Raw genomic sequence first — 15,070 nt, 5'->3', positions numbered from 1 at the left:
CAAATCTCCTTCACTTTAGTACATTGCAGCAGCATGTGTTCGATCGTTTCCACCTTCTCTCCACATCCAGTACATACGGGGTTCCCTAATTTTGTTCTTGTGAAAATTGCCTCATTGACTAGGAGTCCCCCATGCAAGCATTTCCAAATGAAAACCTTTAGTTTCTGGCTTACCTTCTGTTGCCACAATGAGTTCTAGATCTTGGAGTTAGTTCCTTCAAAGCTTGTTCCAGCGTCCTCCTTCCTTCTTGTGTACTTGTTTTCCTTTGCCTTCAGCCAAGCTTTATAACCAGATTGAACTGTGTACTGTCCAGCCTGGGAATGCATCCAGAAATAGCTGTCCTCACATCCTGTTACACTTAATGGTATACTCAGTATTCTCTCCGCATCCTGTGAATTAAACGTTTTGAATACCAGGACTCTATTCCATCTGTTGTTCCTGATCAAATCAGACACTAATGTCAGTTGACACCCCAATGGCCTTGTAGCAGTTGGTTTCCCTTCCAATGTTCCTGGGATCCAATTATCTTCCCATATTCTGGTTCCTCTCCCATTGCCAATTTTCCTCCTAACTCCTTCTTGCAATTCCTTTCTTACTCCTGCTAAGCTCTACCAGATCCAAGATGCATTTTGTGGTACCTTGCAATTGAAAATTGATTGCTTCGGGTAGTACTTCTCCTTTAGTACTCTACTGACTAACAAATTTGGTTGTGTTATTAGTTTCCAGATCTGTTTAGCCAATAGAGCCTTGTTAAACAGCTTCAAATCTTTAAAGCCCATTCCTCCATTGCTTCTCTTAGCTGTCAACTTCTTCCAGCTTATCCAGTGCAACTTTTTTTCCCATCAGCATCACCCCACAGTAATTAGCCATTTTCGAACTGATTTCTTTGCATATCTTGTTGGTTAGTCTGAAGCAGGACATAGTGTAGGTAGGCATTGCCATTGCCACAGCTTTAATCATTATTTCCTTCCCTGCTTGGCTTAACAACTTATTCCTCCATCCTTTCAGTTTCTTATCTATTGAGTTTCTTATGAATCCGAATACCTGCTCTTTTGATCTTGTTATTACCATTGGTAACCCAAGATATTTGCCTTGTTCAACCTGTTTAATGGATCCCATCGCCTGACAGACTTCACTCTTCACAGATGGCAAAGTGTTTTTGCTGAATAAGACTGAGGACTTTTCCATACTCTTCATACTCTTTGAGGATCTTTTTCAACTTCTCTGCTTCTTGTTTGTTAGCTTTACAGAATACCAAGGAATTATCTGCAAAGAACAAATGAGTTATTGTAGGCGCACTTCTGCTAATTTTTATTCCTGTCAGTTCCTTGTCCATCTTAGCTTTCTGCAGCAAATTTGATAGTCCTTCTGAACAAAGCAAAAACAGGTATGGGGAGAGTGGATCGCCTTGCCTGATACCTCTTGAGGGGGTGACAAACTCCTTGTGCGCACCATTAATATTGAAGGAGTAGGTTACTGTACTTATGCATGCCATGATCCAGTTTACCCAAGTTGAGCAAAAACCTATTTTTTCCATTATTGCCTTCAAAAAGCTCCATTCCACTCTGTCGTAGGCTTTAGACATGTCCAGTTTCACTGCCATAGAGCCCACTCTACCTTGCCTTTTGTTTTTTAGATAGTGCATCAACTCATGAGAAAGAATGACATTGTCTAAAATTTGCCTACCTGGTACAAATGCAGATTGGCTTTTGCTGATGCATCTACTTAGGAAAGGCTTTAGTCTGTTAACAAGGATTTTTGCTAACGCTTTATAGACCACTTGACAAAGACTAATAGGCCTATACTGATTAATCTCTGTAGGACAATCAACTTTTGGGATCAAAGAGATAACAGTATGGTTTATCGCTTTGAGGATGACTCCATGATGGAAGAATCCTTGGATTGCATTTACCAAATCCTTTTTAATAAGACTCCAGAATTTTTGAAAAAAAAGGGGGGACATGCCATCATTTCCAGGAGCCTTATTAGGATCCATTGAAAAAAATGCATTCTTTATTTCATTTTCATCCACTTTTTTGGTCAAATCCTTGTTCATATGTTCAGTTATAGTTATAGGAATCCCCTCTAAGATCTCCTCTAGCTGCCCATTTGCTGTCGATTTGAACAGGTCCACATAATATTTGGCTATTTCCCCACCCAGTTCTTCGTCATTGGTAGTCCATTCTCCACTCTCCTTTCTCAAATTCTGCAATCTATTCCTCTTCCTTCTTCCTTTCACCATTGCATGGAAAAACTGAGTATTTTTATCCCCTTTCTTTAGCCACCTCAATCTTGACTTCTGATTCCAATAAGCTTCTTCCTCCTCATATGCCTTTTTCAATTGTCCCTTCATTTCCTGTACTTGTTGCTTCTTGTTATCTCCAGTAGATGCCTTGATTTCCTCAATCTGGTTTTTGCACCATTTAATTTTTTCGGAGGAATTTCCTTTCTTGCTACTGCTCCACTTTAGTAACTCAATTCTGCAATTCTTAATCTTCTCTTTTACCTTAAACCATCTTGTTCCAGCACATGGAATGTCCCAAGCTTTCTTAACCACTTCCTCTACCTCACTTTGTTGGAGCCACCTCTTATCAAACTGGAATCTCTTTCTCCTTTGCTTCCTGTCCTTCTGAGTTTCTAGTAATAACATACTATGATCAGAAGCCTGGGACTCTATATGAGTACAGTTTGCTTCCTCATAACATTTGGACCATTCTAAAGTGCATAACCCCCTGTCCAGTCTTTCTTTTACCTCTCGAGGCCCATACCAGTTGTTGCTCCATGTCCACGGCTTCCCTTCATAACCAACATCTACCAACTGATTGTCATTTATGAATTTCCTGAAATCTTGAAAGCTTCCATTATCTCTCACCCTTCCACCCCATTTTTCATCATTTGAAGTAATGTCATTAAAGTCTCCCATGATTATCCATTTTGCTCCCTAGATTGATTTCCTTCTATTTATGACTTCCCATTGATTCCTTCTTATCTGATCACCACAGCTAGCATATATTCCAATAAACCACCAACTTTCCTTTTTCTCTTCATCTTCCACTTTTGCCTCAATAGTGAAGGCTGTTCCTTGAACGTCAGAGATCTTCACCTTATTATTCCACAGTAAGGCCATGCCACCAATTTTGTTCATTGCTTCCACTATAAAGCTATTTTCAAAATCCAGGATTTTTTTTACTTTTTCCATGTAATTTTTCCAATTTTTTTGTTTCACTTAGGAAAATAATATTTGGGGAGAGGAGTCTGTTTTCCTCCTTCAGATGGGGAACTGTCAAGGGGCTCCCAGCACCTTGACAGTTCCACACCAGAGCCCTCATGGATGGTTGAGAGACCATGCTGGGCTGGTCTCTTCCACCCTCTTGTCCCGGCCATTACAGGTCTCCCCATTCCCAACTTTATTCCTTTTGGTGGTTGTATCCACATCTGCCGTCTCTATCATTTCCTCATCAACAGTGTGAAGTTTCCTCTTGGTGTTCAATCCAGATCCATGTTCCAAATTCTGCAGTTCTTTCAGGGGGGGTTCTATCTCTTGCACCTATTTTGTTTAACAGTTTCACCTTCCTCCCTCTTCTTGTTCCTACACATTTAGTTTGAACAAACTCCTCCCCATCCACCTGCATAGCTGTCTTCATGCTTCCTCCTTCATCCATCCCATTAGTTTGAATCCTGTTCCCCATCTCTCCTGATACTACAGGTGGCTCCATTGCAAATATCTTCTTCCCATTCTCACTTGATTCTGGTCTAGATGTCTGCTCTTCATCTTTGCTCACCTCCTCCACCATCTTAGACCATTCAGTCTCTTGTGCCTCCTGTATATCCTCATCTTCTTGACCTGAATTCTGAGCCCTCTCCTTAGCCCTTTCCAACTAACCTTGCAATACTAATTCCTTGCTCATAGATTCCATCACTTCCTTCTCTTTCCCAGATCTATTGAGTTGATCCCCCTGTACAACAAACTTCCCGCCACTCTTCTTAATCCATTCCCCATTATGGAATCCCCACACTTGCTTATCTGGGGTGAATGTACTGGTCATGTCATCTTTTTGAGGGGAATTCTTCCCTACCTGAGCCCTCAACCATGGTCCAAATTGATTTTCTTGTTGCTCTTTCCTGATGATTACTACATTCTTGCACTTCTTTTCACTGTGGCCAATTATGCCGCAATTGTAGCAAAAATCCAGTACCCTTTCATACCTGAAATTAACCCATTTTAGCACTCCATTAGCCTTAACGGCAGTTCCTCTAAGCAGTGGTTTGGTCAAATCTGCATTTACTAACAACTTAAGGTGTTTTCCTTCTTTACCTCCAGAGTAGGGGATTAGTACTTCCTTTACCTCTTTAAACACCTTTCCTATTTTTCTCCCAACTTCCTTAGATATCCAATGGATTAGCAAGTTCCATACTTGCACCCAGAGTGGAGCAAATCTGAATGCCTCAGTGTTTTCCTCTATTCCTGCTTCCCACCTGTTGAGTACAAAGATTTGGTTATCTATCAACCATGGCCCTCCATTGAGAATTCGTGATCTGTTCTCTACATCCGGTATAAAGAACTGAAAGAGATTGGGCCCCAACTCAGTAATTGTAAGATCTTTAGGGTATCCCCAAGCTGCATTGACAAAATTCTTCACCCCAGTAAAATTTGCCACCTTTTCTCCTTTTATCTTGCCAATGATGCTAGTCATACATTCAGAAACTCCTGGATCTACGTCATCCATCTCCAACCATGCTCTATCCTGTTCTATGCTGGACAGAGCAAATTTTTTCAGCACCTCCTCCAGTTCATCCGCCATAGCCCCAAGTAGATCTAAAAGGGATTCCTCTAACTATATCTATCCAATGACTAAGGACTTGAACAACTCAGTGAGAAGGTGAAACCAGATTACACTTTTTTGTAGGTAAATACACTACGAGGTACGCAAAAAGCAACCCTAATCGTGCAAGTGCATGTGTGATTAAGGCTTAGTAGAATAGTTAATGACAGTGATACCTGGCAGCAGCATATCATGGCAGATTTATGAGCATTTACTGCCTCGGTGTAGTAGACCAAACTTTCCCTTGCTCCTGCATGGCTTCTCTGTTTTGAGTACCCTCTTTAATGAATCCTCTTCAATGCGTGAAACATTCTGCTTATCTTTGTTGATTTTGAGTTCCCACAACTAATTGGACGTTGTCTAAGTGTGGGTGTTCAGATTTGCTGTGTGGATCTACGCCGATGTTTTGAGCTTAGCAAATTAGTGTTTTGAGTGTTGAGTTGTTGGTGTTTGAGCGGTGGTTTTTTGAGATTTGAAATTTTAATCTCCCACTCAGTGGAGAGAAAGCTCTCAGCTAGAGAGAGAAAGAGCTCTCAATGAGAGAGACCCACTACTGGAAAAGTATGCTTGTTGGTATTCTAAAAGTTGATTAAAAATGGATTTCCAAGTCAACTCTCAAAAAAAAATTTTCCAAGTCAACTAATCATCACTCATGGACCCAGACAATAATAATCATAAAAGGATCACTTTATGAAGGAACCTCTCTCCTTCACTTAAAATCTTCCTGTGATAATTATGAATCATAAATGTTATCAACAGCACAGAGAGGAAATTGGAGATTGTATGATTGAAGAGGAAAATGGAAATGCGAGGAACTTACTTTTGAAAGCAATGCTTTGAAAGCAATTATAGAAATTTTCGAAATGCTCTGAAGATTCAATAGACCAACTGTGCAACTCTGTAGCCAAGAAATGGAGTAGACTAGTGTGGAACTAAAATACATTTTAAATCAATGACACAATTAGTTAATTTTATCATGTCAAGCTCTTCATAATTATGCAGTTGATTTTTTTGTTTTAAAAATTAGAAGCCACAACGAGTTACAAGTGGTAATTGCTAACTAATATAAGTTATCTGTAACTTTTAACTTTGTACACCAATACTCACTATATTAGCACTAGTTTAATATATCCTCCGATCATTCCGCTTGTTGGTTTTACTGGTAAAGAATGGTTAGAGTATTAGCTACAAATACATTTTAGTGAATTACCCTAGCTACATTTTCCATCACTCAATAGAATTTTCTTGTATAATAAAATAAATGCATCTTCGTCCTAAATATCAATGGATATGGAGCCCGGTATGAAATTGCTTGGAAATGCAAATAGCCAAATACTATATGTGGGGTAAGAGTTCAAGGGTGCAAATCTTGCCTCATACCAAGCTATTATATGCGGTTTCCTCCAATGGTGTTCCTAAAAATGATAAGAATCATTTAAACTCTAAGATTAACACTTGTGCCTTAGGCATCACAATAGATGAGGAACTCTTGCTTCCTCAGTGTCAAGTACACTGAATGTAAAGTTAACTCGAGTCTTTGCTCGCAATTGTATATCTTTTGAAAGCAATATAATCAAATATAGTTTTGAGAAAAAAAAATTAGGTTCCCTCCACCTAAATTAGATTATACAAATATTATTATTGTGATAAAAAAAATTGCTAAGTAGGTCCTAGCTGCATGTTTCTGCCCCACTGGAGAAAATTGGGCAATCATATGTTTGAACTGGCTTTTAGCGCGGACTGACCACTAAGGAGTGGTGTTCATGACGTGGTGTATAAGTTTTCTGCTTTTAATGTTTTCTGACCAAAATTGATAACTTTTTTTTTTATCTCGATTTAGTAGACATATTCTTTATCAAATGGGAATGCAATTTAGGGTGATTCTAAACAACCTATTTTTTGCATCATTTGCTATGCTAAAAATATAACATGAGAATTTACAATGGAACTATTACAATAGACTTTTAGAAAGTTTTCCACTTAGGTGGTGTGATGTTGAGCAAGCTTTCCACTTTGATGACAATGAAAGCTCAACATCCACACTTCTGTCAATACTTATCCGACAAAGCAGTCCAACTTTAACATCTTTTGTGATATGGAAAATGCTCTTAAAGTATCATCAACTGGGGCTAACAAGCAAAACAACGATAGACTTTGGTACAAAGACCAACGACTTTTAAAGTCTACATAGGTCTACCCCAAAAGAAAAAGCAAAAAAAAAAAGAGAGAGAGTTCGTTAATTATGAAAGAGAAACTTTACTAAAGAGCAAAGTAAAAGTAGGGAAAGTCGTCCTCGCTAAAACCCTTTTTGACCACTAAAGCTCATTTTCCAATTAGACAATTAGTGTGGAATTGTGAAAAGCTATACCTCGGTCGAATTACTCAACTTTATTAGAATTTTTTCAATTAGAATTTTTGCTCTTTTAAAAACTTTGTTTCATGTTACCATCAACTCGAGCTTACAAGAAAAATACACTATTCTGCAAAACGTTGACAACAGAAAGAGTAGATTGGAAAATAATTTAAAGAACAAGGACTCAGCATTCAAGTCGAGTTTTGCCTTCCTCAGAATTCAAGATTCATCTGCCAATAAAAGAAAACGCATGGTTGGTGGAATAGTGTTGATGCTCCATAGATCACTCCAAATTCGAGGGTCTAAAAGTTAAGTGGAAAAATGAAAAGAAAGAAAAATGTGAAAAATGGGAATTCTATGTGTGTTTTTCATTAAAATAAAGATAATTTCTTATAACTATTTTTAGTTCTTCATGCATCACCATAATGATGTGGCTCTGAATTTACAATATAACTTATGTATTAGTAGACTCATTACCTGACTAATTTTCTTCTTTTTTTCTTTTTCTCTTTTTAGGGTTAAAGTCTTCATTTATAAATCTATGTTGGACTGCTTAAAAGAAATATTCAAAGGCACAACAGACTTGTTTTCGTTACCTGACTAATGGAAGAAAGAACAACATTACTAGAACTAGATATTGAGATATCAAAGCTGGCTGATTAGAATTTAGGCTTGTTTTCATTTGCCGTGAAATTTTGCAAAATTTGGTTAATGCGATTGGTAAGGATAACGAGAATTAGGTAAATGTAGTCTTTAATAGATTCATATTTTAATTTTTTTGACTATTGATAAAATCTGAAGTTAGATGCAGAAGAAGAATATCAAAAAAAAAAAAAAAGTTAATAATCCTAATTTTAGAATATATAATCAAAGAAAAATAATGGATCAACTATCAATAGCTATTGATCCCATAATCGTGCACTACATATTATTTTGTAAAGAAAAATGATTTTATCATATATTTATTGTTTAAATTTATATCCAACTCAAAATGAGGAGTTTTGTCACATCATGTAACTCATTGGTAATAAGGCCCCGTTCTGAAAGAGATATTCAATAAATTAATTTTGGCTTACATACATGCCTATTGGAGACCTCAGGCCCTATTCTCTTTGCCAAGTAAAGAGCCCCTTCTCCGTTTCCTATATATATCCGGCTTCTTTTTTTTTAATTCACTCGGTCGGTGTTTAAGAAGTATGCTTCAACTTCACATTTTGGTAGTTTTGTTGTCTCTAATCTTGATTTACTGCTGGCTGCTGGATATCAAATATGGTGGTTTTTTAAATGAATATTGCTCGAGATATGCCAAAGACACCAGCTGTGACCATAGCCCATCCACTTGCGGAGGCACCGACATCAATTTAAAGCGCCCTGATGTTATTGAATTCTCTTGTGAAAATAATCGCACTGTTCTACCCGTAGTTGATGGCATCCATCCGGAGAAACAGTATAACTTTTCTGTGGAGCTGAACAGTATTGATTATGAGCAACAGACACTTCGTATATTTGATCCTGGGGTGCAAAAGAACTACTGTTCTACTCTGCCAGTCTACCCATACCTCGACGACTACTATCAACCTGCTCTGGGTTATGAGATGCGGATTGTTTCTGATTCTGATTGGATGGTCTTTGTGAGCTGTAAAAATCCGGTGAAATACAAAAATCCTCTTTATGTAGACACTGCTTCCTGTAATATCACTGCAAATCATTTTTCAAAAATGATAGCTCCACCCGGTTATTACAGCTATGTTGTGGTTGGTGAAAGTGTGGTGGCAAGTGATATTAAAGAGTCGTGCACTGTCTATAAAATACTTCCAGTAGACCTGTGGTGTCTCCCTAATGTAACTGCAGGAGATATTTCGTTTCAAGACATCCACAATCTTCTGTCCAATGGCCTTGAGCTCAGTTGGTACACAGGCTTCGAGACCAGCAGGAGGAGGAGATCCTTTCTTTGTAAGTACACTGATTTGAAGATTTATTAAAAAAGTATTCAATACTACTGCTTGAAACTATGTTTTTGGGGAATTAATGCCAAATTACCGTATATTGGAAGATTTTAGGAAAAATCGTTCAAAACGTCCCTCACATTTTGTAAAATGACTTTTTTCGTCCCTCACTTTTGAAAAAATATTTTTACGTCCCTTACAAATTCACATTGATCAAATTTGGTTCCTATCTAGGTTTCCGACTAGTTTTTTGTCGGAATCCACCACATGCCTTGCACGTGATCATTTTTGAAAGGCAAAATTGTCACATCAAAATTTACATCATCCAATCCATAGCCTCTAACATTTCACAAAATGAATTTTTTTGTCCCTCACATTTACAAAATGAATTGTTTCGTCCTTTACATTTCACAAAATAAATTTTTTCATCTCTCATTATTCATGTATACGAATAACTTTTTTTTTTAAACTAATGTATATATCTATTTGATCTCACCTGAACAATACGAATAGCATGTAATATATCTCTATTTGATTTCTCCTTTTTTCATGTGAAATTAAAATAGATATATACGGGGGTTTTAAAAAAAATTGTTAGTTTTTCACTCATGTTCATTCCTTTTACTTGAAAATTGAAAACAAAGACGACATTTAATTCTAAACATTTTCAAGTGTTTATATCGAATTAAATTGAGATAGAAAAAAATAAACAAAGGAAAAGTATGATAAAGAAGAAGTAAATAATTGACACTTTCAAATTTAAAATAATCATAAGGTAAGAAATTCAACTGTTGGTCTTAAAAGTAGCGAATAAAAATTTCAGATTTAAATTGCAATTTGTTAGCATGACTATAGAATTCAAATTAACACCTATTAATTAGATACTCTTATTAAAAAACTCAATAAATGAATTATTACTAAAATAGAAAAGGTTACAAATATTGGATAGATTCACATGGTAAAATCATATATATATATATATATATATATATATATATATATATAGGTTTAAAACAAAATTATTAGATTTAAACCCATGTATATATCGATCTGTTTAGGTGATATCAAATAGAGATATATTACATATTATTTGTACTATTTAGATAAAATCAAATAGATATATACATGAATTAAAAAAAAACTATTGGTACACGCGGTCAATGAGAAAAATTCATTTTGTGAAATGTGAGGGATGAAAAAATTTATTTTGTGAAATGTAAGGGACGAAACAATTCATTTTGTGAAATGTAAGGGACTATAGATGGATTATATAAATTTTAATTTGATAATTTTACCCCTAATAAATGATCACGTGCAAGGCACGTGGTGGATTCCGACAAAAAACTAGTCGGAAACCTAGATAGGGACCAAATTTGATTAATGTGAATTTGTAAGGGATGTAAAAGTACATTTTTAAAAGTGAAGAACAAAAAAAGTCATTTTGCAAAATGTGAAGGGCGTTTTGAACGATTTTGATTTTAAATTACCGTATATTGGAAAATTTTAAGGTAAGATGCGAAGTGGTACATTTGGGGCTAAATACGGTAGTACCACTATTCATCTTTCTTGTTGATGAGTACAACCGCTTATTTTATACACCGTATAGGTCTAGATTGTGAAAGTGTAAATTTAACCCATCTCAAATTCTCCTCTTAATAGTGCAATTCTTACTCCACTCTTCCCTAAAAATGAAAGGAGAGTATATGTGAAATTTGGTTGAGTCAACTCTGGGTAAAGTTCCTTTCATTTTCCAGCTTCAAGTAGATTTCTTAATTTTTATTTGATACATCATTCATGTAACGAATTGCATCACCAAATATCAGTACTATGAGTAAGATACCTTGTTATCTAATAAATGCTTATCCTTGATTTCCTTACATATGGCACTAACTGAAAAGAATTAGGGCACTTTTATTAAGATCTTATTTTCTTGTGTATAACAAAATAATGTAAATGTACAGCAAAATTTGCAAGAAATACAATAATAATACACAACCGCATCTACCTCAATTCCCTGTAGATCATCTGTTTAATTCAGAAACTGATGATGTGACTCTTTTTGTTTTGGGGAATCAGAATACCAGAAACCTACTGCTATTTTGTCTTTATTTGTTGCTGCAAATCTTTTTTAGCAAACAAAAATATATAGGACCATATTCAAATTAGAATAGTTGGATTTTAGACAGGAGGGTGGGTTGACATTTTGAAAAAGCTTATTTGTGTTAAGATCCCAACAAACATGCAAAACAAACATACTTTGAATTTATTGTCGTAGTAATTGAAACTTTTTTTTTATTGTCGTGGTAATTTGAAACTTGTACGCACAATTAATAAAGGTTAATTTTCAAGCATCCAATTGGACATTGACATTGACTTTTGTACTTAGGCTATGTAGTTCTCAAATCGATAGAAATCTACAGATTCGTCTACCGACATGTCATCAGCCCCGACTTAAACAGCGGCTCATTTGTCGTTGACAGAAATGCAAGTGAGTAATCTGATTTCTTTGATTTACAGAAAAACCATTCTTTAATCAATCAGATTCTTTCTATTTCAATATTTCCATTACAATCCTTTAACTTTTCTTTTATAAGCAGTTTACTTTGATATTGGTGGCTTCGTTTCGGGTAAGGCATCTGATTTATAGTTGAAAACTCTCTATTGGACATATACTAGAAGCCAATCATAGCTAAGTCTTGTTGTTCTCTTCTTCTATTTCAGTTCTGCTTATAGCAGCAATAAAAGTCATTGGCATTATCCTCTTGTTTGCTTTCCTCCTTTATCGGTGTCGTCGGAGGCATTTATCGAGGTATGATACAATAGAAGATTTCCTACAAGCAAACAACAGCCTCATGCCCATTAGGTACTCGTACAAAGAAATTAAGACAATGACAAAAAATTTTGAGGAGAAACTAGGTGAAGGAGGCTATGGCTTGGTTTACAAAGGCAAATTGCGCAGTGGAGGTGCAGTTGCTGTCAAGATGCTGAACAAATCAAAAGCTAATGGGCAGGAGTTCATCAATGAAGTTGCGACCATTGGAAGAATACACCATGTGAACGTGGTTCGGTTAGTGGGATTTTGTGTTACTGCCTCAAAACATGCTCTAGTGTATGATTACATGCCAAATGGCTCTTTGGATAAGTTAATTTTCTCAAACTGTCAAAATGGTTCTCCATTAAGTTGGAAGCAAGTTTGTGACATTGCAAAGGGGGTTGCTCATGGCATTGAATACTTGCATCAGGGGTGTGATATGCAAATCCTGCATTTTGATATTAAGCCACATAACATCTTATTTGATGAGAACTTTGTTCCAAAAGTTTCAGACTTTGGACTTGTAAAACTTTACCCGATGCAAAAGAGTATTGCAACTCTTACTGCCGTGAGAGGAACATTAGGTTACATGGCCCCGGAGTTGTTCTACAAAAAAATTGGAAGAGTCTCGCACAAGACAGATGTTTACAGTTATGGAATGTTACTAATGGAGATGGCTGGGAGGAGGAGAAATGTGGATGCTCATGCCGAGCATTCAAGTCAAATATACTTCCCTTCATGGATATATGACAAATTCGATCAGGTGCAGGAAATGGAAATCGGAGATCATGCAACTGAAGAAGAAAAGACAATTACAAGAAAATTGATTTTGATTGCATTGTGGTGCATTCAGATGACACCTGATGATCGTCCTTCAATGAGAGAAGTCTTAGAAATGCTTGAAGGTGATGCTAGTGGCCTAAAGTTGCCTCCTAAACCGTTGTTTTACCCTCCGGATTCACCCATATCCATGCAAAGAAGCAGCGATAGTAGTTCTTCTAACGAGTCAACGGCGCCCCTATGTAGCTCTGTTGCTTTAGAAATAGAGCAGATGGATGACTAAGTAGAACTCGTGCTTTCAGTGAATGCTTTATCTAGTGGATTTGTCCTTCAAACTCTTAAATATGGATAGGTTAACTGTTATTGATTGCTACTATCATTGTCTCAGTGTTCATATGATTTGATTACAAAAAGTAAAGTCATTGTGCTTTTTGGAGAAGAAATTGGAATTGCTGGGGATAGGAAGCTACTTGTGTCCTTCTGATAAACTTTCTTGATATGCGTTGCACGAATACAACATTTTAAAAAGTTTTCACTTTTAACAGTACTCTTAAAACAAATGTCTCGGGAACAAAGGACATCAAGCACTTGTTGCCCTCACTAAGTACCTTTTGATCGTGACATTTTGCTACCCTGCAGCCAGGCAACGATTTCTTGGCTTGAAGGCGCCATTGTCCTATTAGGTAGGTTAGACAGACAAAAATAAAGAACTAATTAGTTCTAATGACAGTAAACAACGAATCACGAGCTCAAAGTGTGAAACAAATGTAGCATCAAAATTCCATAAATACTTATCATATTAGTTCATGAGTCAAAGGAATTATAAGTATCTCAACTCTCTGCTGAATTTCACATTAACATAGGCATTTAAAACTATTTTATTCATTAAAGAGTGCTACAACTACTTACCTTAGTGAAAATGAATCAATACCTACAAAGCAGGAAAGTGTAAACTATAAATTTATTAAACCTCATTCTTGTTTTGGCCTTTTATCACCAAAAAACCCAATGAGTTCTCATGGGTGAAGTAAGGGATTTGTACTTCAACATATTGAGGAATTCTTGCTTCTTAGTTCATTTGAAACATCAACCTAGTGGAGCTTCCAGTTTCATTTGTAAGGTTGGGAAAATTACATTCTTGTTTGGGTATGGTGGCTTATGCTTAGGGTTTTGGTAGATGAAAATGGAGAAGGGGGAGAAAAGGTGGTTTGGGTTTGGTGGCCCTTTTTTTTAGGGCAAAATACACTTTACCCCCACGTGGTATAGTTATTTTTCACATAACCTCTCTATAATTTTAAAAACTATATATAATCTCCTCATAATTTGGATTGAAGTGTTAAAATAACGGAAATAATCATTTGTAGCGGAACCTACAAAAATGTCGAAATTACCTTTGTTTAAAAACTAAAATGGATGAAGTGACCAAAATATATAAAAATAATATACATGATACTTTAACTCCGTATGGTTAAATGTTTTACCATATAACTCCTGTATGGTTTTTAAAATATAAATATATTCTCTTTGTGGTTAATAAATAATTTTTAACTTTAAATAGGGGTATTTTTGACATTTTAGTTGACTCCATTATAGAATATAAATTTCGTTACTTTGACACTTTAATCCAAACCATGAAGGGGTTATTTATAACTTTTGAAACCATAGAAGGGTTATGTAAAAAAAAATACTAAACGACAAGAGGGGTAGAATGTAATTTTCCTTTTTTTAAACAAAGTGAACGAAATGTATTTTCGTTTTTGTTCTTGAAAATATGAGCACGTGATAGGGACATGCCTTTTTGGTTGGAGAAGTGAGTGCCAATGAGTTCTAGGACCAATTGGGCAGACATTTTTATGTGTTAGGGACTAATGTGGCTAATTGTAAATGTGAAGGACCAAAATATTTTTTTGAAATGTGAGGGACCAATTTGGTAATTTCTCCTAATATTTACCATGTAATTTCTATAAAAAATAGTGAAATTTTGCTCAAACACACACTTTTATCAACATCTGTACAACAATTGGTTCCAACTTTTTCCTCCTTTGACCTTGGTTACCGCAAATCATTTCTTTTTTTAAAAAAACAACAAGAGTACACCTGATTGCTCTCGAAATTTTTCTCGGACGAGTACAAACTAACTACATTTGAACACTGTTACAAATAATTTAACAATAAACCCATAAAAAGATGAAAATAACAACTTACATTGTAATCAAGCCAGCAACTCAGTAGTAGAAGGCGTGAAGGCAAAACAAGGGAAGGCGTGACAGTAGGAAGAAGATATCAAGAGAAGGCGCGATCTGAGTAAAAACCAACAGCTAGTCGTACAAGGTAGAAGAAGGCGTGAATGCAAGAA

General features: G+C 36.0%; 2 protein-coding genes across 3 annotated transcripts; both read left to right on the top strand.

Moving 5' to 3' along the window:
- The first annotated feature begins 8,372 nt into the window (after positions 1-8,372).
- Positions 8,373-9,158, top strand: LOC113699746 (uncharacterized). Its single transcript, XM_027220099.2, has one exon. The coding sequence runs from the start codon at positions 8,373-8,375 to the stop codon at positions 9,156-9,158; it is 786 nt and encodes a 261-aa protein (XP_027075900.2).
- Positions 8,921-13,179, top strand: LOC140004474 (rust resistance kinase Lr10-like). 2 transcript variants are annotated; one of them, XM_072056540.1, is made up of 4 exons: positions 8,921-9,129; positions 11,509-11,610; positions 11,720-11,749; positions 11,844-13,179. In XM_072056540.1, exon 4 carries the CDS (start codon positions 11,975-11,977, stop codon positions 12,995-12,997), a length of 1,023 nt encoding a protein of 340 aa, XP_071912641.1. In that variant the 5' UTR covers positions 8,921-9,129; positions 11,509-11,610; positions 11,720-11,749; positions 11,844-11,974; the 3' UTR covers positions 12,998-13,179. The 2 variants fall into 2 exon arrangements, with proteins under 2 accessions (XP_071912641.1, XP_071912642.1); XM_072056541.1 differs by lacking the exon at positions 11,720-11,749.
- The last annotated feature ends 1,891 nt before the right edge of the window (positions 13,180-15,070 follow it).

The sequence above is a fragment of the Coffea arabica genome, chromosome 7c (genome assembly GCF_036785885.1).
Source record: "Coffea arabica cultivar ET-39 chromosome 7c, Coffea Arabica ET-39 HiFi, whole genome shotgun sequence".
Lineage (NCBI taxonomy): Eukaryota > Viridiplantae > Streptophyta > Magnoliopsida > Gentianales > Rubiaceae > Coffea > Coffea arabica.
Note: the sequence above shows the minus strand (reverse complement) of the source record. Positions and strands in the feature narration are given on the sequence as shown.

Coding starts and splice junctions, on each gene's coding strand:
- LOC113699746 (XM_027220099.2), top strand. CDS start 8,373: ATGCTTCAACTTCACATTTTGGTAGTTTTGTTGTCTCTAATCTTGATT.
- LOC140004474 (XM_072056541.1), top strand. CDS start 11,975: ATGCCCATTAGGTACTCGTACAAAGAAATTAAGACAATGACAAAAAAT.